This window comes from Pelobates fuscus, chromosome 6 (genome assembly GCF_036172605.1).
Source record: "Pelobates fuscus isolate aPelFus1 chromosome 6, aPelFus1.pri, whole genome shotgun sequence".
NCBI classification, from domain to species: Eukaryota; Metazoa; Chordata; class Amphibia; order Anura; family Pelobatidae; genus Pelobates; species Pelobates fuscus.
Window position 1 is genome coordinate 271,236,517 of NC_086322.1, and position 26,375 is coordinate 271,262,891.

The 26,375-nt window shown below is 41.3% G+C and overlaps 2 protein-coding genes across 4 annotated transcripts in view; one reads left to right on the top strand and one right to left on the bottom strand.

Annotated features, from left to right (window-relative positions):
- The first annotated feature begins 14,314 nt into the window (after window positions 1-14,314).
- GALK1 (galactokinase 1) lies at window positions 14,315-24,695 on the top strand. The gene is made up of 8 exons (XM_063459134.1): window positions 14,315-14,513; window positions 15,299-15,488; window positions 15,616-15,735; window positions 17,477-17,612; window positions 18,919-19,100; window positions 19,905-20,055; window positions 22,751-22,913; window positions 24,562-24,695. Exons 1-8 carry the CDS (start codon window positions 14,370-14,372, stop codon window positions 24,631-24,633), a joined length of 1,158 nt encoding a protein of 385 aa, XP_063315204.1. The 5' UTR covers window positions 14,315-14,369; the 3' UTR covers window positions 24,634-24,695.
- Window positions 24,441-26,375, bottom strand: part of ITGB4 (integrin subunit beta 4) — a 60,267-nt gene continuing 58,332 nt past the window's right edge. For all 3 annotated transcript variants that reach the window (XM_063459133.1, XM_063459132.1, XM_063459131.1), the window contains one exon: window positions 24,441-26,367. In XM_063459133.1, the coding sequence (XP_063315203.1) occupies window positions 26,228-26,367 (140 nt within the window). In that variant the 3' untranslated portion in view covers window positions 24,441-26,227. The remainder of the gene's footprint in view (window positions 26,368-26,375) is intronic.

Consider the following 26,375-nt stretch of genomic DNA (forward strand, 5'->3'; position numbering starts at 1 on the left):
TCGCCTAAACAAATTTAAAAGTGCTAGTAACTAGGCAGCTATTGCTGCCCAGTCCCTAGTGCAATAAGTAGGGACTAGTGATGTCGCGAACACAAAATTTTCGGTTCGCGAACGGCGGACGCGAAATTCCGCAAACGTTCGCGAACCGGGCGAACCGCCATTGACTTCAATGGGCAGGCGAATTTTAAAACCCACAGAGACTCTTTCTGGCCACAATAGTGATGGAAAAGTTGTTTCAAGGGGACTAACACCTGGACTGTGGCATGCCGGAGGGGGATCCATGGCAAAACTCCCATGGAAAATTACACAGTTGATGCAGAGTCTGGTTTTAATCCATAAAGGGCATAAATCACCTAACATTCCTAAATCACAATGGATATGGATTGACACCTGACATATGACATATTGACACCTTGACATATGGATTGACACCTGTCTTCAGAGCCCCTGATACACACTGACACAGAGCAGAATAGGGACTGTTCCCCCTACATAGGGTCACTTGGCAGATATGGATTGACACCTGTCCTCAGAGACCCTGATACACACTGACACAGAGCAGAATAGGGGCTGTTCCCCCTACATAGGGTCACTTGGCAGATATGAATTGACACCTATCCTAAGGATCCCTGATACACACTGACACAGAGCAGAATAGGGACTGTTCCCCCTACATAGGGCCACTTGGCAGATATGGATTGACACCTATCCTAATGATCCCTGATACACACTGACACAGAGCAGAATAGGGACTGTTCCCCCTACATAGGGCCACTTGGCAGATATGGATTGACACCTGTTCTCAGGGACCCTGATACACACTGACACAGAGCAGAATAGGGACTGTTCCCCTTACATAGGGTCACTTGGCAGATATGGATTGACACCTGTCCTCAGGGACCCTGATACACACTGACACAGAGCAGAATAGGGACTGTTCCCCCTACATAGGGTCACTTGGCAGATATGGATTGACACCTGTCCTCAAAAACCATGATACACACTGACACAGAGCAGAATAGAGACTGTTCCCCCTACATAGGGTCACTTGGCAGATATGGATTGACACCTGACACCCGCTTGAAGACAACTAACTGCTATTCAATCTATAACAGTGGAAAAAGTTTTTCGGTTTTAAATGCACGCTATAGTGACACCAGATATGAGTGGCAATGAGCACTTGCAGAGGTTGGCAGAGTACACGCTGAAGGCCTGACACCCGCTTGAAGGACACTGACTGCTATTAGCTTACAGTGAAAAACTTTTTTTCTTTTTAAAGGCACGCTATTGTGACACCAGATATGAGTGGCAAAGTGCACTTGCAGAGGTTGGCAGAGTACACGCTGAAGGCCTGACACCCGCTTTAAGGACACTGACTGCTATTAGCTTACAGTGAAAAATGTTTTTTCTTTTTAAAGGCACGCTATTGTGGCACCAGATATGAGTGGCAAAGTGCACTTGCAGAGGTTGGCAGAGTACACGCTGAAGGCCTGACACCCGCTTTAAGGACACTGACTGCTATTAGCTTACAGTGAAAAACTTTTTTTCTTTTTAAAGGCACGCTATAGTGACACCAGATATGAGTGGCAAAGTGCACTTGCAGAGGTTGGCAGAGTACACGCTGAAGGCCTGACACCCGCTTTAAGGACACTGACTGCTATTAGCTTACAGTGAAAAACGTTTTTTCTTTTTAAAGGCACGCTATAGTGACACCAGATATGAGTGGCAATGTGCACTTGCAGAGGTTAGCAGAGTACATGCTGAAGGCCTGACACCCGCTTTAAGGACACTGACTGCTATTAGCTTACAGTGAAAAAATGTTTTTCTTTTTAAAGGCACGCTATAGTGACACCAGATATGAGTGGCAAAGTGCACTTGCAGAGGTTGGCAGAGTACACGCTGAAGGCCTGACACCCGCTTTAAGGACACTGACTGCTATTAGCTTACAGTGAAAAACGTTTTTTCTTTTTAAAGGCACGCTATAGTGACACCAGATATGAGTGGCAATGTGCACTTGCAGAGGTTGGCAGAGTACACGCTGAAGGCCTGACACCCGCTTTAAGGACACTGACTGCTATTAGCTTACAGTGAAAAATGTTTTTTCTTTTTAAAGGCACGCTATAGTGACACCAGATATGAGTGGCAAAGTGCACTTGCAGAGGTTGGCAGAGTACACGCTGAAGGCCTGACACCCGCTTTAAGGACACTGACTGCTATTAGCTTACAGTGAAAAACGTTTTTTCTTTTTAAAGGCACGCTATAGTGACACCAGATATGAGTGGCAATGTGCACTTGCAGAGGTTAGCAGAGTACACGCTGAAGGCCTGACACCCGCTTTAAGGACACTGACTGCTATTAGCTTACAGTGAAAAAATGTTTTTCTTTTTAAAGGCACGCTATTGTGACACCAGATATGAGTGGCAAAGTACACTGGCAGAGGTTGGCAGAGTACACGCTGAAGGCCTGACACCCGCTTTAAGGACACTGACTGCTATTAGCTTACAGTGAAAAATGTTTTTTCTTTTTAAAGGCACGCTATTGTGGCACCAGATATGAGTGGCAAAGTGCACTTGCAGAGGTTGGCAGAGTACACGCTGAAGGCCTGACACCCGCTTTAAGGACACTGACTGCTATTAGCTTACAGTGAAAAACTTTTTTTCTTTTTAAAGGCACGCTATAGTGACACCAGATATGAGTGGCAAAGTGCACTTGCAGAGGTTGGCAGAGTACACGCTGAAGGCCTGACACCCGCTTTGAGGACACTGACTGCTATTAGCTTACAGTGAAAAAAGTTTTTTCTTTTTAAAGGCACGCTATAGTGACACCAGATATGAGTGGCAATGTGCACTTGCAGAGGTTAGCAGAGTACACGCTGAAGGCCTGACACCCGCTTTAAGGACACTGACTGCTATTAGCTTACAGTGAAAAACTTTTTTTCTTTTTAAAGGCACGCTATTGTGGCACCAGATATGAGTGGCAAAGTGCACTTGCAGAGGTTGGCAGAGTACACGCTGAAGGCCTGACACCCGCTTTAAGGACACTGACTGCTATTAGCTTACAGTGAAAAACTTTTTTTCTTTTTAAAGGCACGCTATAGTGACACCAGATATGAGTGGCAAAGTGCACTTGCAGAGGTTGGCAGAGTACACGCTGAAGGCCTGACACCCGCTTTAAGGACACTGACTGCTATTAGCTTACAGTGAAAAACTTTTTTTCTTTTTAAAGGCACGCTATTGTGACACCAGATATGAGTGGCAAAGTACACTGGCAGAGGTTGGCAGAGTACACGCTGTAGGCCTGACACCCAGACGCTTGCAGACAACTAACTGCTATTCAATCTATTACAGTGAAAAAATTTTTTTTGTTTTTAAATGCAATCTTAAGCTATTGTGACACCAGATAGGAGTGGTGGCACTGGGCAAGTGGGCACAGTATCCACTGCGAGCCTTACACAGAAGCTGGCAGGCAGGCAACTGCAATTACATTACACAGAAAAAAAAGCAGACTGATGTTCTAGCCCTAAAAAGGGCTTTTTGGGGTGCTGTCCTTACAGCAGAGATCAGATGAGTCCTTCAGGACTGTAGTGGACACTGAATACCCTAGCCTAGCTATCAATTTCCCTATCAAATGAGCAGCAGCTACACTTTCCCTCCTCTATCTAAGAATGCAGCTTCAGAATTAATCTAAAATGGATAATGTACAGGAGGTGGGAGGGTCTGCTGCTAATTTTCTGGAATGTGTCTGCTGACCGTGAGGCACAGGGTCAAAGTTTACTCAATGATGACGAATAGGGGGCGGATCGAACCGCGCATGTGTTCGCCCGCCGTGGCGAACGCGAACACGCTATGTTCGCCAGGAACTATTCGCCAGCGAACAGTTCGGTACATCACTAGTGGGGACCTGGCACAGGTTAAATCCTGTGTGAAGTCCCCCCATATAGTAGGGGCATGTCGCCTAAACAGCTAACAGCCAGCGGCTGTTCGCTGTCATTTAAAACTGAATATAAAAATCAGTATCTTATATAGAAGTGATAGAGAGCTACGGTAAGAGTACATGTAACCAAAAGTTATAGCAAAAAGTATAACAATGTTGCAATAGGAAAAAGTAGCTATTTAGATCTAAATAGCTACTTTTTACACGTACTCTTAGTAGCTCTAACACTTCTATAAAGGATACATTTATATCCAGTTTTAAATGATAGCGAGCAGCCAGTGGCAGCTCGCTGTCATAAAACTAAATATAAATCAGTATGGGGGTCACTATGACTCGCATATTGATAAAAAGGAGGTTAATTCCTCCCGCATGCCCCTACTCACGGCATGCCGCGAGAAGGGGCATGTCGCCTAAACAAATTTAAAAGTACTAGTGATTGGGTAGCTCTGGAATCCAACCTGGTCCCCACCCGCTCATGGGTGGGAACCAGGGGGGACATTAGGTCCCCCTGTTTATATTAATAGTCCCCACCCACGGGTTATGGGTAGGGGCACGGGGGGGCACTATGTCCCTCCATTTTAGTTATTTGTGTTCCCCACCATGGCAAAAAGAAAGTAAACCAATCAGAGAGTTATGAGTCAAATTACACAGCATGGGAAAATTACAAAGTACTTTCCCACGCTGTGTAAAATGACAGAGCACTCTGATTGGTTGGATTTCAAGCCAACCAATCAGGGTGCTGTGACAGGTAAATGTAGAGACTAATTAGGGTAAATGTAGGGACTCTATTAGGGTCCCCACCCGCCACTCATGGTTGGTGACCTGGGGGGGACATTAGGTCCCCCCGTTTATATGAATAGCCCCCACCCATGAGTCACATGTGGGGGTGCGGGGGGCACTATGTCCCCCCATTTTAGCTATTTGTGTTCCCCACCATGGGGAAGGTCCCCCATTATTGCACTCTTCTAATTCTCCTTCACCTTTCTGTTGCTTTTGAAACTGTTGATATTAATGACTTCTCATCCTTTGTAACCTTGATCTACGAGACTGTTTGCTTTTCTGGCTTTTCCTCTTCTCTGCAACCCCTCTCTATTGGTGTTCCCCAAGGTTCTGTCCATGGTCCCCTACTGTCCTCGATCTATACTGCCTTCCTTGGTAAACTCCTCAGCTCATTCGGCTTCCAATATCACGTCTATGCAGATGACACTGAAATCTACCTGTCCTCTCCTGATATCTCACCGACCCTCTTGACTTGTGTCTCTGACTGCTTCTCTGCAATTTCCAACTGGATGGCTGCTCACTTCCTTAAACACAACCTATCCAACACTGAACTTCTCATCTCTCCTCCCTCAAGCATTGCTATTTCTGTGTCTGTCTCTCTCAAGTACAACAACTGTCTCATAGTCTCGCTGCCTAGGTGTTCTCTTTGATTCCAAATTCTCCTTCACCCCTCATGTCCAGTCAATTGCCAAATCCTGCCGCTTCCATCTTAAAAACATCTGCCCTCATCTAACACCAGATGCAGCTAAAGTGCAGCACCAACATCAGCTTCTGGCTGCTGGAGCACCAGGAGCTGAAAAGGACCAGATGGAAGAGGATGGCGGTGCCCAAGAAAGACAGGATCACCTCAAATTATGCAAAGACCCAAGACGGTGAAAGAGCTGCTTTCAGTAATGCCTCCCTAGCTGTAAATCAAACAATAAGAATCCTCTGATTTATATATATTTCCGTATTTCTGATACCCTGATCTTGGCTTGACATTTACGATTTCTCTCTTTTTTTTTTTTTACTTTAAACCCAGGCAAGCTAAGGTCCTGTAATACATCCTTTCTGTCTTAATTTTGTGATCTATACTTGTAAGTTGGGTCGTGTAGCTGCAACAGTATGAGACTGTACATTGTGTGTGGACTGGGTTGTTTGTTATTAATGTGTGTGTGGATATTGGCTTTAGTTTTGGGGGGTAAATAGTGGCCTTAGTGTGTGGGGGGGGGATAGAGAATGTAGTGTGCGTTGAGAAATAGGGTATTTAGTGGACTGTAGAGTGTGTGTGGGGAAAATAATGACTGTATAGAGTGTGTGGGGGAAATGGGGGCTAGCGTGTGTGGACTTATGAATAGGGTTTAGGTTACCATTTTATAAAATATATATATATATATATATATATATATAAAGATACAACAGTTCTCAGCACTCACGCTCAGAGTATAAAGTAGTGCCTTAAGAGGCCTGCCGGGTGCCAGACTTCCAGGGAGTTAAATTGTAGATAAATGAAGTAAAGCAAGCTGCACTCACGGACTTATGAATTCAAATGGTGTTTATTCCATCGAAGGTAGAAAAAAAGAAGATCGACGTTTCGGTCCACACAGGGACCTTCCTCAAGATCAAGTGATAAAAACATTACATAGAAAACATCTCAAATATATAGGACATTACATTAATTAGAACAACTTACCCCAGGTGATGTGCTTACTCGCCGGCGTTCACCGCTGAACACCGCGCATGCGCGCACTGCCTTGTGACCCTACGTTAACCCCCTGTCCATGCGTAATAACGCAACGTGTACATCGCTGTCATAGCAACGTGTGTAGACGTTGCCATGGAACCGCTGTGGAAGCACAAATGAACAATAACAGTGCCTGATCGTGAAAAAGTTAGAAGTGAGATGAGAAATGGATTAATTTACATTCAATTAGCTCTTAAAACATGAAAAATTGAAAGAAAATGTCAACAATTAGTTAAAGGCAGATATTAAATCCCAGGAACCATTAAAGTTGGTAGATAGCAGGTTAGAGCCTATTACGGTTTTAAATTTATGGCGTGGGGAATGTGTCTTATGGTGCTATCATAGCATATAGAAGTGTTGGATTATCTTAATCCTATCACACTTTAGCTTGGAGATTTACTCCTTTAACTTCAAATTCTGCCGTATTGAAAAAAGATTCCAAAGCACCTGAAAAACAAAAAGTCCCCTGATTTAGCTATATTACATTATTCTATGGTCCTAGGGCGCCTAATTAAACTACAATGGACTCCAAATTCCCTTTTAATTCCTACTTAGGGTAATATTTCGTGTGGGTTTACATATTAGCCCCCAAAGTTATCTTGAAATTATTGCCATGGAAAACTTGTGTTTCTATAGTTCCTATAGCATAAGGGCATCCATAAAGTTTAAAACTAATTAACATTTTCAAATATTCTTACAAAAAACTTATTTACATAATATACATTCCTGTTGCAAGCAATAAATCAAATAAATGAATGATACGATATCATTTCATTAAGGCCTCTTGGTGAGACAGTGTCCAGTCTGAAGATCCAAAACGTTTCCCTATTGAGGAGTAACATCCCTCTGTCCCCACCCCTCCGGGGTTCAGGGATATGATCAATGGCCGTGAACTTCAATGAGGAGAGGGGGTGCTTAAGCTCTAAAAAATGTCTTGCGACTGGTTTATCGCTTTTTCCATCCCTATAGGCTGTCCGAATATTGGAACGGTGTCCCCGTATACGGTCACATAGCTGTGTTTCGGTTTTGCCTATGTAAGATAGGCCACATGGGCATAGAATTTTATAAATCACGAACATCGTTTTGCATGTAATTGTGAACTTAATGAGGAACTCTTCATTAGTGTGTGGATGGTGGAAAGAGCGTGTGGGAACCATATGGCTGCAGGTAACGCAGCCCAGGCACCTTACGCTGCCTCGTTTCTGTATCTTCTCCATCTTCATATAGCTTTGTGTGGGGTCCGATTTTACCAGCATGTCTCGCAGGTTTCTATTACGTTTGTAACATATTAGTGGTTGTTGTTTAAAGATTCCAGGGAGTGTATTATCTTGTGCCAGCATATTCCAGTTCTTCTTAATGATGTTTGATAGACTCGGTGCCTTGCTGTTATAAGTCATTGGACATAGTATTCGACTTTGAGATATCGCCCCCTTTCTTGGAGTATGTTCTCTGGCTTGTTGTAGCGCTATTTCTAAGTCCATTTTTTTATATCCCCTAGATAGGAATTTGTTCTTCATTTCCGCTAATTGTTCTTCCCTTTTTTCACAGGTAGAATTATTACGTATCGTTCTTAGAAATTGTGCTTTAGGTAATGATGCCTTTAAATGTTCGGGGTGAGCGCTCCGTGCATGGAGGAGTGTGTTGCGATCTGTTTGCTTGGTGTATAGTGAAAATTGAAGTTCATTTCCATCTGTCCATATTTGTAGATCAAGGAAATGTACCCTCTCAGTACTAATTTCTGATGTAAATCGAATGGGTGTATCCAATTTATTCAAGTTATCCACCATCTGTTGCGCTTCCTGAGCTGTACCTGTCCAAATTATTAATAGGTCATCGATAAATCTGAAAAAATTCATGATTTTATCACCGTAGACTGGAAGTATGTAGGTCGTTTCAAAAATATACATATATACATTTGCGTACATGGGGGCCATTGCCGCCCCCATGGACGTGCCGGCAATCTGCATAAACCACTCATCTTCGAACCGAAAATAATTATTAGATAGTGCCAGTTCCAACATGTAGAGAATATATTCTATATTTGGTCCCTTGTAGGATTTGGAATGTGTCAGGACTTGACACTTTAGCTTGGAGATTTACTCCTTTAACTTCAAATTCTGCCGTATTGAAAAAAGATTCCAAAGCACCTGAAAAACAAAAAGTCCCCTGATTTAGCTATATTACATTATTCTATGGTCCTAGGGCGCCTAATTAAACTACAATGGACTCCAAATTCCCTTTTAATTCCTACTTAGGGTAATATTTCGTGTGGGTTTACATATTAGCCCCCAAAGTTATCTTGAAATTATTGCCATGGAAAACTTGTGTTTCTATAGTTCCTATAGCATAAGGGCATCCATAAAGTTTAAAACTAATTAACATTTTCAAATATTCTTACAAAAAACTTATTTACATAATATACATTCCTGTTGCAAGCAATAAATCAAATAAATGAATGATACGATATCATTTCATTAAGGCCTCTTGGTGAGACAGTGTCCAGTCTGAAGATCCAAAACGTTTCCCTATTGAGGAGTAACATCCCTCTGTCCCCACCCCTCCGGGGTTCAGGGATATGATCAATGGCCGTGAACTTCAATGAGGAGAGGGGGTGCTTAAGCTCCCAAGGATCCCCACTATAGACGTCACCTCGGGGGAATCCGCTTCAGACAACGAAGCTTCTAGACAACCACAAAAAGTTTTTTTAGAAACAACAGGGGGAGCCACCACAACGCGCAGTCGTTCAAAGAGCCAAGACGAGGCAACATCAGGAGAGGACAAGGAGGTAAGACGTTTGGGCAATCGCTCAAAACCTCCAAGGAAGTGATTCCTATCTTTAACCTCTCAGAAAGAAGGCTTACTCCTGAAGAAGAAAAAATTCTAAGTATGGGGCTTTCTTTTGTTCCTACCACCAAACCACATTTGTTTCAATGGAACACAGAGATGTTCCGGTTTGGAAGAAACTTACGTCTAAAAGAATATTATGAGAAAAAAACAACCACCCAATCCAACTCTATTTCTAATTTTAAACAGGACCAACAACAAGGACTGTTAAGACCTAAATCAACGTTTGATCCAGCTACCAATAATCCATCCCTCAAAACGTATATGTCTACGGTATTGAATGAAACCAAGACACATATATTGAAACCTCGAGAATATCCCCAAAATTTGTCCAAAAACCAGAAAAAACTGGTACAGAATTTGGCTGAAGACAAGAATATCATAATTCGTCCAGCAGACAAGGGGGGAGGCATCGTGGTTATGCAATACACGAATTACGCAAAAGAACTAAAGTCACAACTACAGTGTCCGTTGACATATAAACAATTGAAAAATGACCCAACAAAGGAGGTTCAGAGAAGGATCGAGGAAGCACTGAATATGGGAGTGATGGCGGGACATATTGAACCAAGGACAGCAGAATGTCTATATAAGAAGCATCCCAGAATACCAGTTATCTATACGATCCCTAAACTACATAAGGATCCAATACACCCCCCCGGAAGACCGATTGTTTCAGCGGTGGGGGGTGTCTTGGAACCGGTAGCTAAGTGGTTGGACAGTCTTTTTAAAAAACCAGTTGCCGATTTGGAAACATGTATCAAAGACACCCCTACACTGATCAAGACATTAACAACAATTCGATTACAAGGCAAAAAGGTGATATTAATGACCATGGATGTCAAGAGCCTCTATACAGTAATCCCCCACACACAGGGGATAGAGGCTATGCGCCAAGTCCTGACACATTCCAAATCCTACAAGGGACCAAATATAGAATATATTCTCTACATGTTGGAACTGGCACTATCTAATAATTATTTTCGGTTCGAAGATGAGTGGTTTATGCAGATTGCCGGCACGTCCATGGGGGCGGCAATGGCCCCCATGTACGCAAATGTATATATGTATATTTTTGAAACGACCTACATACTTCCAGTCTACGGTGATAAAATCATGAATTTTTTCAGATTTATCGATGACCTATTAATAATTTGGACAGGTACAGCTCAGGAAGCGCAACAGATGGTGGATAACTTGAATAAATTGGATACACCCATTCGATTTACATCAGAAATTAGTACTGAGAGGGTACATTTCCTTGATCTACAAATATGGACAGATGGAAATGAACTTCAATTTTCACTATACACCAAGCAAACAGATCGCAACACACTCCTCCATGCACGGAGCGCTCACCCCGAACATTTAAAGGCATCATTACCTAAAGCACAATTTCTAAGAACGATACGTAATAATTCTACCTGTGAAAAAAGGGAAGAACAATTAGCGGAAATGAAGAACAAATTCCTATCTAGGGGATATAAAAAAATGGACTTAGAAATAGCGCTACAACAAGCCAGAGAACATACTCCAAGAAAGGGGGCGATATCTCAAAGTCGAATACTATGTCCAATGACTTATAACAGCAAGGCACCGAGTCTATCAAACATCATTAAGAAGAACTGGAATATGCTGGCACAAGATAATACACTCCCTGGAATCTTTAAACAACAACCACTAATATGTTACAAACGTAATAGAAACCTGCGAGACATGCTGGTAAAATCGGACCCCACACAAAGCTATATGAAGATGGAGAAGATACAGAAACGAGGCAGCGTAAGGTGCCTGGGCTGCGTTACCTGCAGCCATATGGTTCCCACACGCTCTTTCCACCATCCACACACTAATGAAGAGTTCCTCATTAAGTTCACAATTACATGCAAAACGATGTTCGTGATTTATAAAATTCTATGCCCATGTGGCCTATCTTACATAGGCAAAACCGAAACACAGCTATGTGACCGTATACGGGGACACCGTTCCAATATTCGGACAGCCTATAGGGATGGAAAAAGCGATAAACCAGTCGCAAGACATTTTTTAGAGCTTAAGCACCCCCTCTCCTCATTGAAGTTCACGGCCATTGATCATATCCCTGAACCCCGGAGGGGTGGGGACAGAGGGATGTTACTCCTCAATAGGGAAACGTTTTGGATCTTCAGACTGGACACTGTCTCACCAAGAGGCCTTAATGAAATGATATCGTATCATTCATTTATTTGATTTATTGCTTGCAACAGGAATGTATATTATGTAAATAAGTTTTTTGTAAGAATATTTGAAAATGTTAATTAGTTTTAAACTTTATGGATGCCCTTATGCTATAGGAACTATAGAAACACAAGTTTTCCATGGCAATAATTTCAAGATAACTTTGGGGGCTAATATGTAAACCCACACGAAATATTACCCTAAGTAGGAATTAAAAGGGAATTTGGAGTCCATTGTAGTTTAATTAGGCGCCCTAGGACCATAGAATAATGTAATATAGCTAAATCAGGGGACTTTTTGTTTTTCAGGTGCTTTGGAATCTTTTTTCAATACGGCAGAATTTGAAGTTAAAGGAGTAAATCTCCAAGCTAAAGTGTGATAGGATTAAGATAATCCAACACTTCTATATGCTATGATAGCACCATAAGACACATTCCCCACGCCATAAATTTAAAACCGTAATAGGCTCTAACCTGCTATCTACCAACTTTAATGGTTCCTGGGATTTAATATCTGCCTTTAACTAATTGTTGACATTTTCTTTAAATTTTTCATGTTTTAAGAGCTAATTGAATGTAAATTAATCCATTTCTCATCTCACTTCTAACTTTTTCACGATCAGGCACTGTTATTGTTCATTTGTGCTTCCACAGCGGTTCCATGGCAACGTCTACACACGTTGCTATGACAGCGATGTACACGTTGCGTTATTACGCATGGACAGGGGGTTAACGTAGGGTCACAAGGCAGTGCGCGCATGCGCGGTGTTCAGCGGTGAACGCCGGCGAGTAAGCACATCACCTGGGGTAAGTTGTTCTAATTAATGTAATGTCCTATATATTTGAGATGTTTTCTATGTAATGTTTGTATCACTTGATCTTGAGGAAGGTCCCTGTGTGGACCGAAACGTCGATCTTCTTTTTTTCTACCTTCGATGGAATAAACACCATTTGAATTCATAAGTCCGTGAGTGCAGCTTGCTTTACTTCATTTATCTATATATATATATATATATATATATATATAAAAACAAAAGTATTTTCCCTCTCATTCTCGCTTACTGGTTCTGGGAGGACGTTGATCCCTGGTGGTCTAGTAGACTCTGTATCTGGTCTGCACATCTAAGGGCCCCTGGCATTAGGATGCAACGTAAGGCACAAAAAGTCCCAGGCCCTCAGTCTATGACCGATGGCCTGAGAGCTCAGTCTCTCCAGAGCAAGAAAAGAGAAAGTCACCTAACCGGCTTAACATGGCCATCACTGTTGACCATATTCTGACCAGAACTTGACTAATAAATATAAGAATTGCCAATCCAGCCATTTTCCATTGAGTTTTGTCCATCAGTGAACTGCGCTTTAATTTAACTCGGTTGTGGTTTATGAAGCATTTCTAACCATCCCTTAAGACGGAAAAATGAAAATCCAGCGCACTCCCTCCCGGACTACCTGCCAAAGATGGGGTACATTGACGTTGAGGCAGGCTTATGCAATATATGATCATATAATGTAACTAGATTAGGTGTTTTTAATAAAACTAGCAAAATCTGTCAGCACCAACGTAGCTGTTTAGTAGATAAGGGAGTGTGCTGGATTTTCATTTTTACTGTACTTATTGGCACCCAGCAGCACCCCATTTAAGCATGTTCAGGTAAGTGCAGCCAGACCCTTGTTTTCCCATCCCTTGATATGATTGTAACTGTTCTTTGGAATTAAAGGGACACTATAGTCACCTGAACAACTTTAGCTTAATGAAGCAGTTTTGGTGTATAGAACATGCCCCTGCAGCCTCACTGCTCAATCCTCTGCCATTTAGGAGTTAAATCCCTTTGTTCATGAACCCTAGTCACACCTCCCTGCATGTGACTTGCACAGCCTTCCATAAACACTTCCTGTAAAGAGAGCCCTATTTAGGCTTTCTTTATTGCAAGTTCTGTTTAATTAAGATTTTCTTATCCCCTGCTGTGTTAATAGCTTCCTAGACCCTGCAAGAGCCTCCTGTATGTGATTAAAGTTCAATTTAGAGATTGAGATACAATTATTTAAGGTAAATTACATCTGTTTGAAAGTGAAACCAGTTTTTTTTTCATGCAGGCTCTGTCAATCATAGCCAGGGGAGGTGTGGCTAGGGCTGCATAAACAGAAACAAAATGATTTAACACCTATATATTACCCATTCTATATTACCCATTCTATAATCCCCTAAATAGTCCCCATAGACTAGAGCAGTGTTTTCCAAATTCTGACCCTCCTCATGTTGCTGAAATACAACTCCCATGATTCTCTGGCTATCTATTTCATGCAAAGACTAATGCCTCCATGCTTCTCTGGCTATTTCATTCAAAGAATCATGGAAGTTGTTGGTCAGCAATATCTGGAGGGGCAGAGTTTGGAGAACCCTGGACTAAAGTGAGCCTTTCCTAATTAAACAGCACACAGAGTGACATTTAAAAAGGTTCCTATTTTTATATTAGTTTTTTGCAAATACAGCAATGATGCAATTTATATATATATATATATATATAAAAACTTTAAAAAATATATATATATATAGTGACATTTTTTAACTCTTTCATATTCCTATTGTAAAGAATAATTTTAACTACTGTAGTTGAAATCGTCTGAAATCTAATTACATATTATTTGTATTAATCATTTCATTTCTTGCTTGCAACCTTTGACATCGGTCATGCTGCTGGGCAGAACCCTTCGTGTGTTGCCCATCAATACATATAGGTTGAAATATATTCTATCTCCAATAATTCAGCACATTTCCCTGGGTTATAGTGGGTATTACACATGGTGAGAGCTGGCTATACATCAGCTAAGGCGGGGCGATCCTAAACCAGGAACTGTGTGTCAGGTCGCTTTGAGGAATGGCTGCTCAGATTGAGGGAGCCCGGCGGGTATTTGCCGAGTGTTTCGGGGGTGAGCAGCCCCAGATTGGAGTGTTCGCCCCAGGAAGGGTTAATCTGATCGGGGAGCACACGGACTACAATGGTGGATTCGTGCTGCCCATGGTGAGACCCCAGAGCTAGATCAGTCAGTGTTAGCCCCCTTCTCATGTCATGTGACCGCCAATAGAATGTCACATGACCCTGCGTTCCAGAATGAAAATAACACAAAATTCTAAAATGTGTCTGATTGTTTTCATTTGTAATGCAGGAAGTTCCTTCACAAATGTACACTATTCTTGCACCAGTTTTTTTTTTGTTTGTTTTTTAAATGAACACAAGCTTAAATTGGGAATTCTTTCCATACATTGAAATATTGAGAAATAAAAACAGTGATTGGTATAAATTATATATAATAAAATAATGTTCTCTCTATCCCCCCCCCATCATATGTTTTGTTAACTCTTCTTGTTTCAAAGTAACTAAATTATGACTTGCTCTATCTAGAAGACAACTTTCAGTGAAACTTGAGATTGCCAGAAAAATAGTACAAATGGCAGGGCAGCACTTTTCATGTGCTGTTCATCAAACATGTCTATAGGATGTGTCCATGAAAATGATTTATGATACAATTTATGTTTCTACCTTTATTGGAATGTGGTTTTTTTTTTGTGCTTGTTTTTTGTTTTGTTGTTTGTTTTTTTAATGTTCGGCAACTTGGCTGGTGCTTTTATATTTGATTTCTAACTTGCCATTTGGTGTAAGTAGTGTTTGAATGACAGTTTGTGCAGTCTTCAGAGGCAATAGGTTATGATACCTGTTTACATTGAGAACTACAGACTGGTAGAGCGTCAAGGTGATCTTCCTTTTTAGAACATCCTATAACCCTATGATCTTATATCCCTGTGCAGGCCCTGCCTCTATTCACTGCTATCCTAGGGACCCCCAGAGATGATGGGAAAATGTCCATTGTGACAATGGCCGAGGGAGCTGATGAACCACACAGAGTCGACTTTGCAGGTCCCCAAGAAGGGAAACCTCTATCACCTGGTTTACCGAAATGGGCTAACTATGTGAAGGGAGTAATACAGCACTATAGAGGTAAGAGAGGTGCACGTCCATTAAAACATTTGGGCGTCTTGCAATTTGACCACACACACTGTGTCTTCTCAACCGTTTCATATCCACATAAATGTATACCACTGACATTGTCTTATACTCCTTATAGCTGGACCTATTCCTGGTTTCAATGCTGTGATTACCTCTAGTGTCCCGCTGGGTGGGGGACTCTCAAGCTCAGCATCCCTAGAAGTGGCTACATACACTTTTCTACAACAACTGTGCCCAGGTTAGTTTGTCTTATGTATGAAAATGAAGCCAGCACTCCAAAACAAAACTAGCAAGTACTAGGTGTTTAATTGTTGTATTTATTGTGAATTTGAATACAATTTTGTCTTTTTAATAATTAGAACTTTGTCATTTTAATATTCACTTTTATTACTTTAGTTATTATGGTGTGCTTTTAGTAGTTGTATTTTTTTCTGGTTTGTCTGATGGTAATTCCTTGTCCTAACTATCCCTGCTCTTTATCAATTGTAGTTACTTGCGTGTTAAAGGGACACCACACTGTCTAAAAAACAAAATACAAAATAGTTTTTTTTTAGTGGATACACTCCCAAAGAAAACGTGCATGCAATTTAATAATGCATTTTCTCCACTGAGCTAAACAACCAGGAAGTTACAGGACCGGTGCCTGATGAATGCCAGAGGTGTAACAAGCAAGGTTAAAGGGATTCTCCAGTGCCAGGAAAACATATTTGTTTTCCTGGCACTGCAGGACCCTACAGTGCCCCTCTCCCTCCCACCCCCCATCCCAATTTGCTGTAGGGGTTAAAACCCCTTCAGTGACTTACCGTCCCTTTGCCCTCGGTTCTGGCTCCGCCTACTCTCCTCGCTGACGCTGACGTCGGCAGGGGAGACCTAATGCGCAATACTTTCCTATGGGGATTTTGGTGACGCTGGAAGTACTTAAATAGCGTAAGGACGTCGAGCGTCGTATAACACACTTTTCGTGTTCTAAGAACACGTAAGTCCCTCTAGTGGCTGTCTGATAGACAGCAAATAGAGGAGGACTTAACCCTGCAAGGTAAATATTGTAGTTTATGAAAACTGCAATAATTACACTTGCAGGGATAAGGGTAATGGGAGTTGGCACCCAGACCACTCCAATGGGCAGAAGTGGTCTGGGTGCCTGGAGTATCCCTTCAATTCATAAAAGTTCCAAATTCTATTGAAATCTTTACTTTTTGTAAAATGAAAAAAGAGGACAAAAAAAGCAGTTCAGAAAGTTAACCCCTTAAGGACCAAACTTCTGGAACAAAAGGGAATCATGACGTGTCACACATGTCCTTAAGGGGTTAAAGTGCTTTAGGTGCGTGGAGTGTTCCTTTAAAACATAATTTTTCTGTCTATGATTTTAATGTTTAATTTATTTCTAGTCATTCCTTATCTTATTGAAAACAGCTCCATATATTATCCAATTGTTGATTTTATTTAACCAGTTTACTTAATAACTAAACCAGGGACAGGTTTCGGATTCTAGAGGAAGGAACAGTGCTCTGTCTGAGCTATATCATCAGTGGGTACACCCGTTGTGCAATACATTTAACAGACCTTACCTTACATCCCTTTACAAACATAAATCTATACAAAATCAAGATTTCACACGGCTGCCTATTGGCAGTCGCCTTGACCTCTGTTACCCGTCATGTTCTCTGGGGTTTGAGGCTACTGTGTTTAATGCTAATTCACTGTCCTTTATCTTCTGCACTTTACATCATCACGGTCTTCTACTGGACCTGCAAGTCCAAACTTATTTCAGGATATTATTTTTACCCTGCGTGGCTTAACATATTCTAACCTGTTATTCTAACCCGAGGACCTGTGTGTCCTACCGCACTGCCTGTTACTTATGCTATTGGTTTGCAATAAAACAGAAATGTAAAAAAATAAATGAAAAGTCAGGTTCTATTTAAAGGCCCATGTCATGTTCTCAATATACTGAGTTTGTTAAACTGTGACTCTCGTAGATAATGGGGACCCCATACAGAAGGCACTTGCATGTCAGAAAGCCGAACACACGTTTGCCGGCGTACCCTGTGGAATCATGGACCAATTTATCTCCGTTTTGGGGAGGGAGGGACATGCCCTGCTGATTGACTGCAGGTCAGTCTCACTCTGTGAGGATGGATCATGTTGTGATGTACATTACAGTCTCTCAATTAATTGTTACAAAAATAGAAATAGGGTCGCACTTAGTCACAACAATTACACACAGGGTGCTACTGAGCATGGGTCAGCAAAAGACCCCAAGAGACATATATAAAATAAAAAGAATCTCAGGCACTCACTGTGATTGTTCTTCAAGCAGGTTTATTGCAACGTTTCGACCTCAATGAGGTCTTTTTCAAGCTTGAAGCTTGAAAAAGACCTCATTGAGGTCGAAACGTTGCAATAAACCTGCTTGAAGAACAATCACAGTGAGTGCCTGAGATTCTTTTTATTTTATCTCAATTAATTGTTGGCATACACAGTGAGAATCTTCTGATAGCGCTAGTGGAAACCGCAAATTCATTTTAGATAGAGATGATGTATACTAGGAAACATTCATATCAGGGTATATGGTGTATGAACAATTGCATTTAGAAGTTCTCAGCTAGAAACATAATCTCTTGCTGCAGATGCCCCGAAAACAGATTGCAAATCTGTATATTATGTCAGTGCTGGTTTATATATATAATTATTTAGAATGTGCACGTTCATTGAGGGAGAGTGAAAATTGTAACGTGAAATCTGTGTTGATCAGAAAGAAATATGATTGGTTTCATCATTCTTGGTTCTGTGATCCAATTGGCACTTGATGTCCGCAACGCACTGTAAGTCCCAGATAGACTGCTGTTACTAGAGAATATTTGTAAGGCTATGTCAGCATTAAATTCCTTAGACAGAAAAACAGACAGTATGCACTCACTTTTCTTCAAATGCTGATCCCTGATTCTGCTAAAATCAGTCTTGTACCAAAGAAAAGCCAGATAGTACAGCACTCATCCGCAAGCAATAACTCAAAGTGAAGAAGTGCTTTTTTTAGCATTGGATTGCCTGACATTGTCTCTTTTTTTATTTGTGCATAAGCTCCACCTCTCCTACCCTCAGACACATAGGTTCCTCATTCATCCATCCACTACTTGTATGCTGCTTGTACACACCATGCAGATCAGTCTCCTGTACTTGTAGGGGCTGAGTGGTTAGCTTACATTGACAGCACTGTTTGCTGGCCTACTGAAAGCTGTTTGCACGTATCCCTTGAGCACAATAATTGTCTGGATAGGTCATCAGAGCACATACAAACAAGTTACTCCGAGAACAGTACTGTTTGCATTGCAAGCTACTGCACCCTTTAGAGGACTCATTATCTTCATGGAACATTCTAATGGAATTACAGCCCATTTTTTTTCTCTTCTCCTTAACTCAGGTCCTTAGAGGTGACTCCTCTCCCTCTGACAGATCCTGGATTGGCGGTGCTCATAACCAATTCCAATGTGCGCCACGAGCTGACAGGAAGCGAATATCCAGAGCGCAGGAGGCAGTGCGAGGAGGCAGCAAAGGTTCTCGGCAAAGAGACACTGAGAGACGCCAACCTTAGTGATTTGGAGGGTAAGTGTTTGCCTCTGGCACCTCGCAGAAGGAAGCTTACGACTGTCATACAAGACACAATTTTTTTTTTTTTTTTTTTTTACTGTTTGACAAACTGCTTTACATGACAAAATAGAAGTCAAGTGAGCAGTAATGTTAAATACAAATGACATGGTTTAAGAAAAAAAAATACTGTTCATTGGGGAATAGCATAGCAGCAGGCTTTGCTCTCAGACATTTGTGTTTATCATTAAGCTCTCTGCATGATGTCAACCTGTTATTGACTACTCTACTCTCACAACCGATTGGAGAGGATATCTGTTTATGTTTGAATTGCATGCCTGTATACTAACTGTCTCACTGAGAAGCGGTGTTGTCTACGTACTGACAAAACATCTGCTACACTAAACAGATCAATGTATCGGAGTCCATAAATATACTTCTGTCTAACAACTGTTCTTACAGGAGACCTAAAACCATATATATTTGTATTAAAAAAAAATAATATACATATATATATATTTTTTTTTTGTATTGATGTGAGACAATATCTACCCCTAGATTGAACAAAAAATTGGGTTCACACTGACTATTGGGCAGTTTGGAGGTATCTGATGTGATGAGGTGCAATATTATATTTATGGCTGTTTTGAATCGTGGATTAATTCATGTGTTCCTTTTAGTGAAGGATTTGAGAATACTTGTTATTGAGATGGTACTCTTAAAATATAGTTAGTGACCACTGATAGTCTTTCTGTATGCTGGGAATTTCAGATAACATCCCACTGCTCTTTAAACGGTAGCTTATTTATGCTTTTTTCGTAGCAAAAAAAGAAAATCTAACGGGGTTATGTTACAGACGGGCACGTCACGTGATCAACGAGATCGAGAGGACCACCAGTGCTGCGCAAGCCTTAAAAAGAGGGGATTACAGAGAGTTTGGGAAATTAATGGTAGAGAGTCACAATTCACTAAGGTAGGCATGTTATACTAATAGACAAACTGCTTCTCTCATTGAGTGTCTATACATTTATTACTAAATTAGTGACTCACAGCTTGAGTACCTCTCTCTTACTCAATCTGTTTTGTCGAACTAGTGATATGTTTGGACTTGTCTCTCTTTCAGTGTGTGTGCCGTGAGCGTTGGACTTTGTGTGTGTTTTTTTGTTTTTTTTCTGGTTGAAGAAAGACGGTATGGGGGGCGGGGCCTGACCGCCGGCGGGATCAGACGTGCTCTGTCTGAGCTCCCGCTTCAGGGCCTGAAGAATCGGAGCCAACTAGGAGCCAAAGGCAACCACAGGTCCATACTGGTGCCCACCGGGACCCCCAACTGAGGGGGCACACGGAGATACCTCTCTTTGGCGCCCAAAGTAACCCGACGAGGCCCGAAGCTTGCTGGAGCTTGAGCCGGGCAGAGACGGCCGCTCTCCCGGGTCTCCGGCCGGCGTCTTGCCTCCCCCCCCCCCCGGACCGGGGGGGTGATCCCGGTCCCCACCCTGGGCCCGCCAGCATGCTACAACACCGACACTACGTGCTGTGATAGCGATCCAAAACCCGAAGGCCACAAACAAGATGGCGGAGATCGTAAGCCGATGCACTCAACTAAGCGAATAGGCGGAGGCTCACACCCCACACTGGTGGCAAGCTGCCAAGGGCTAAGAAGGAACCGGCAAGTACCTGTGCAGACCCAGCTCGAGTCAAGCTACACGGCGGCGGAAAAGCAGAGACCACGCTGAGCGTTTTCGGGTAGTGGTACAAGCCAGCTACGGAGGCCGACACCAGCAACCTCACACACACGTGCACCTACTAAAAGTGTCCTCAAGAGACAAAGGCCCAGCGACGGAGACCAGCACGCCAACCATACTAAAGTACCGTGAAAATGCTGCGACAGCCCGCAAACACAAAGGTACAGCATGGCAGAAGGGATCCAGCACCTGCCCGAGACACAATAAAGGGACAGGTACTCTGCGACTTGCCTTGCCCACACTCACCAAGACTGCATTTATGCTTTTGCAACTTGACTGCCACTGCACTCCACTTTACCTCATGGGTGAGCTTCATAGTACCCAGTAACGGACTCCCATCTGGCTGGAGAGGGATTAAACCTGGGGTGGAAAAACCCGCAGAGGACTAAGCATTATGACTCACTGGGGATTATCCCCCCAACGCATAGCCTGTAGCTTGCTGCCAAGTATATATAACGAGTAGATAGCCCAAATCAACCTACGGTAACTTAACTAACTTTTTATCACAATTAAACCTAGCCTGTTTTACTAAGTTAGATTGTCAACTTGAAATGAACATAATGTTTAACTAGCCTGCTATCCAACCGTTTTTTCTGATATACCCATATGTTATTTGTAGGTGACCATTTGTATGTATAGGCGACTTGTTTAGCGACATTTAAACATGCGAGTTCCCATGTTGACAGCTACACTTATGGCACAAGTATAGTGTTAACTATTAATATTTGTATTATCTCTATAGTAGCATAATCTCACATATAGTGCCTTCACCTACGTTATTGTTGCTACTAACCTAGTTATTGCATGACCTAACCTTATCATTAGACTTGCCGTGTCTAATACTAAATGCGAATGTTTTAAAGCCTACGACCTTTATGTTATATTATAAAAAATGTGCTGTTTACATGCCATACTGTGCGATGCAATGAAAACGCTTGCAGATGGTGTTGTGGCACTGCCAATCTGTTGTTACCTCTAGCACAAATAAAATAAAGAATTAAAAAAAAAAAAAAAAGAAAGACGGTATGTATACATGATGATAAACTCCTAGATTTGTAATTTCCATCATCCGATGATTACTACAGAAAATAATCTTCTGGTTTGCAAGCCCTCAAATAAAATAATTTAATGGAAATATTTAAGGGTTTAAAACCTAAAACATGCAGAAACCACCCATGGTATATGGACAGAGTTCTCTTGGACAGCCTCGATTTTTTACAAACATGGGGAACACTCGAAGCACCATAAGCACTACAGTTATGGCGGGGGAGTGCCCTGGTGCCCTACACATGTAAGTATTGAAGCCATTTGGTAACGTTCAATTGGAGTCCATCAGAAACTGGGCACTCTCTCTTTTGAGAGTCAGTTTTGTTCAGTGTGATTGTGTTTATGGAGACCTCTCCTCTATGTGTGGCTGTCTCAGTAGAACCTTCTCCTTTCTGACTATCTAACTGCCCTGTTTGGTCTAATTGTCTCACAGGGTCCCTACCCTGCATTGAGTGCATGTCTCGGGCAGGCTGGTTGACTCTGGGTGTCCGTTCTTGTTAATGACAACATAACTCCGTGGATATCTCTTTTCTGTAGAACATATTTAGAGCGTCTCTGTCTGTCTTCATCTTTGTCTACTGACCAGCATTCAGTTTGGTGGATTTTTAGAACTTTAATTATTAAATGACCACTAGAGGCACCATAACAACTCCATCTTGTTATGGTGCCTAGATTCCTTTAAGCTCAACAAGTTCTGCAATGCTGTAATATGGGGGAATGACTTAATTTAATGATGATAGACAAATGGCGTACAATAACCAGAGATGACCCAACATCCTGCGGAACCACAGAACTCCATTTTGTATATGACAATAAAATTATGTCAGCAGACAGTTTTATCTTTTTCCAAATGATTGACTGACACCTGTGCCTTTCTAGGGATGATTATGAGGTTAGCTGTCCAGAACTTGATGAATTGGTAGCCATAGCGGTGGAGATACCTGGTGTGTATGGTAGCCGAATGACCGGCGGAGGGTTTGGAGGCTGCACAGTGACTTTGCTGGAAGCATCTGTAGCTGAGACTACCAAGCAAAAAATTCAGGTAACGTGAGTGGGGGCAGTGGGTTATTGTGTAATAAATTGATCTGTCTTCAATGACAAATCTACAGTAATCAACACAAATAAAATAAACCTAATGTTAACATTCTAAAATGTGCCCAGTAGGTTTTAAGATGTATAAGTTGGAAGATATTACCCTGCCTTTAAACAAAATTTGTTTCTGTTTTTTGAACTTTAAAAAAAACAAAAACACAGTTGTGCATTTATCACAATAGTTAAATAAACATGCTCTGTAGTGGTTATGGCACCAGGAGTTGACCCGTGCCCCTAACACATTCATCTTACACCCAGAAGTGATTGCCCCGAACGAATGGTCAACTAATAGAAATACATAAATTTGCGTCAAACTCTTTTCTGTGTTGATTTGAGTATTTAACACTGCAATGCAAGCATTGTCATATTTGCTAAACAGCAGTGCTTATCATCACAGGGTTAAAACTTAAGGACCACTGCACCCAAACTACTCTATTCAAATGAAGTGGTGTGGGTGCCTTTAATGATCCTTTAAGCCTAAAAAAAACATTCTGGTGGGGTGGCAGGATATGTTGATGTATATATTTCCTTACAATCGGTAGCTGCCTCTACATCTGCACCTTTGGCTACATATAGCACTGCGTGGCCAGTGTCTGTACTGTCCCCTTGTGCTGTGTATCCTTAAAATGAGACGCTGGTGCAACAATAGGGTTACCGATTAGCAACCATGTACCCTTCAGGCTTGCAGTGGCGATTAACTTTAAATGCCTGGCTACAGTATGTGTAAATATCGTCGGGTTAGAGGAGTACTAACATCACTGTCTTAGGACCTTACCAGCAAGTGTCCCTTATAGATCGTAAACGTGTTCTTCACCTTTAAATACCCCCTTTGTTTGTTGGCACTATATAACTGCTAATAATAAGCATGGCTTGTTCAGTATTTATGTGTGAATGGCTGAGCTTGTGTGTGTGTGTGTGTGTGTGATTAACTGTGTGATACACTGACTCATTAAATACATCACTGTATATGTGATAATTTCTCTATGATTAGATTTTTAGATAATGTGTTCATTCTAGTAGAAAGTAAAGCCTCTGTTTACAAAAACAATTTTCCTTTAACTATTATTTGAAATACTAAACATTCACTCCCAGCAATCACACCTAAAGACCAACGCGAAACGCGTCTTGTACCCTTCTAGGCTTTATACCTGGTTTTTCCTCCCCTTCCCGCCATTCTTTTAGGTGCAGGGATTTAGGGTTACATTGTTTGATTTTTTGTATGTCTATGTCCGAATTCCTTGTCACATATGAGGTCTGTTTTACCATGTTGTGTATTTTATAAATAATCAAAGTATTTCGAAGGAGCTGCCTTAAAGGCATTTTCTGGGTTTACTGCTAGTATGGTCAATTCTGGACTTTGTGGGACGTACTTCTTAGAGGTTAGATTTTAAACAAAATCAGATTTAATACGAATGCAAAACACTTGTATGAAAATGCATTTTATTATCACAAAGAGTTAACCAGCTTTAAAAAAAAAAAAAAAATGGCAATCTGTAAACTAACCAGAAAGCAATGACACTTAAAGAATTGTTTCAAAATACATGTGACCCTCCCTTGTTCTATGGTATTTAGTAACCCTCCATTGTCTCTGCCCACAGGAGAAATACAGAGGTTCGCCAACATTCTACATGACCAAACCATCATCAGGAGCTGGGGTGCTGCCATTGTAAACGTGATCTGGAGTATGATGTCATGCCATCCTAATATAAAATAAACATGTCTTTTCTCTACACATCTAGATGTGACCGCAGTATGTGATACTGATTGGCAAACATTCTTATTGTTTCATTTCTGTGTCAAAGGGAAGAAAATGTCCCACTATTTCCTCACCACAATAGAAAAAAAAGAAAATACTATTTAGTTCTTTAGTTCATTTTTACATTCAAAATCCTCACCACATTATTAATATTCTTTGGGTTTATTCTAAACACATTTTTTTTTTTACTTACATGTTCAGCCTGATGCTATAGGTTTGAAACCTCTAAGACCATCTATGGTCAACTCTTTGTGAGAGTTGTAGGGCTGCGGAATTTGTTGGCGCTATATAAATAATTGTAAATGTAAGGCCTTTTCTCTTTTTATGCAAAACACAAGGAAACCTATTTAGAAAAAGAAAATGCCATGACAATGTATTAAAAGTCAAGGCAATGACTAGAGGCATTTCATTGGTTCCACACGATTGCTTCAGGATTCCACCACTGTCCCTCAATTGCTATTTTACATAAATAGTCCCACCTATATTTTGGTCATTGATCAAATGGTGATAAATGTGGCTGTCCTGCCTACCTACCTACACTTTGTTTGGTAAAGGAACATCATTATTAATATTGTAAAGCGCTACAGAATCTTTTGGCGCTATATAAATGGCAATAATAATAAACATTATAATGTATTCAATGTAACTATTAAGATTACATTTAGCAAAATATGTAAGGTTCAAAATCAGAGTTGCACTAAGAGACAATGGGCATTTTTCTGGGAACAGGAAGAAGTATCTGGAAACTGGAGTAAGGCTTATGGCTCCACCAATCCCATTTATACTCCTTCTCTATCCACTTGTGTTTGTTTGTTTTGGGATCTGGGGGGATCCTGTAGTCTTGCTCCTTAAGGCATATGGGATTAAACTCCAGCCCTGACCTCAAAAGCCCCCAGTACCAATATCCCTTGTAACAAAACAAAAAGATAAAAATCAAAGCACCTTTAAAGCAGTTTCTCTTCAGGACATCCTGACACTCGTTAAAATTATTTCATTTGGTCTGTATAACTTTTTTTATACTCCTTTTGGAAAAGTCATCCCAGATTCTACAATATTTTTTTAATAAAATGTACATAGTAGTTCTTTTTTTTTCCTGCACCTTAATGTTTAAAATGGCAAGTTAATATTTACACAGTAAAAAATATTTAAGTAAAACTCGGTACATAGCGTCCCTTAAAGGGCAGCAATCGAAAAGCTGTAAAGTGCGGGGGTTATTGTGACCGGTGTAGTAATCTCAATAATCACTCCATCAAAGAATCCCGGTAAAGACATTTTGATACTGGTTCTGCCACCCTGAAGTGTTTTCCTCTTCTAGAATTCTAATTACGAAAAAAAACATTCGGCGTACGAACTGGGGGTTGAATGAGCGTAAGCACATAACATACTCTTGCAGCAGTAAAAGGGTTAAAGGCAGCGGTGACAAAATGTCACCCATAAGTGATGAGCAGGGTGATGACCCATTGTCCACATGTGATAGGTGATTATGGTGCACAAGCTTGCAGGTAGTTTTAAGCCTCATAGAATTGGCGGTTCACCTGCCGGCTGAGAGAACCTTCTGACATCATGGTCCGTGTGACATACTCTTTGGTGACCTGCTGTGTTACAGTTCCCGAGCTTTCCATACGGCGAGTGCTAACCAGTGAGCCATCTAGAAAG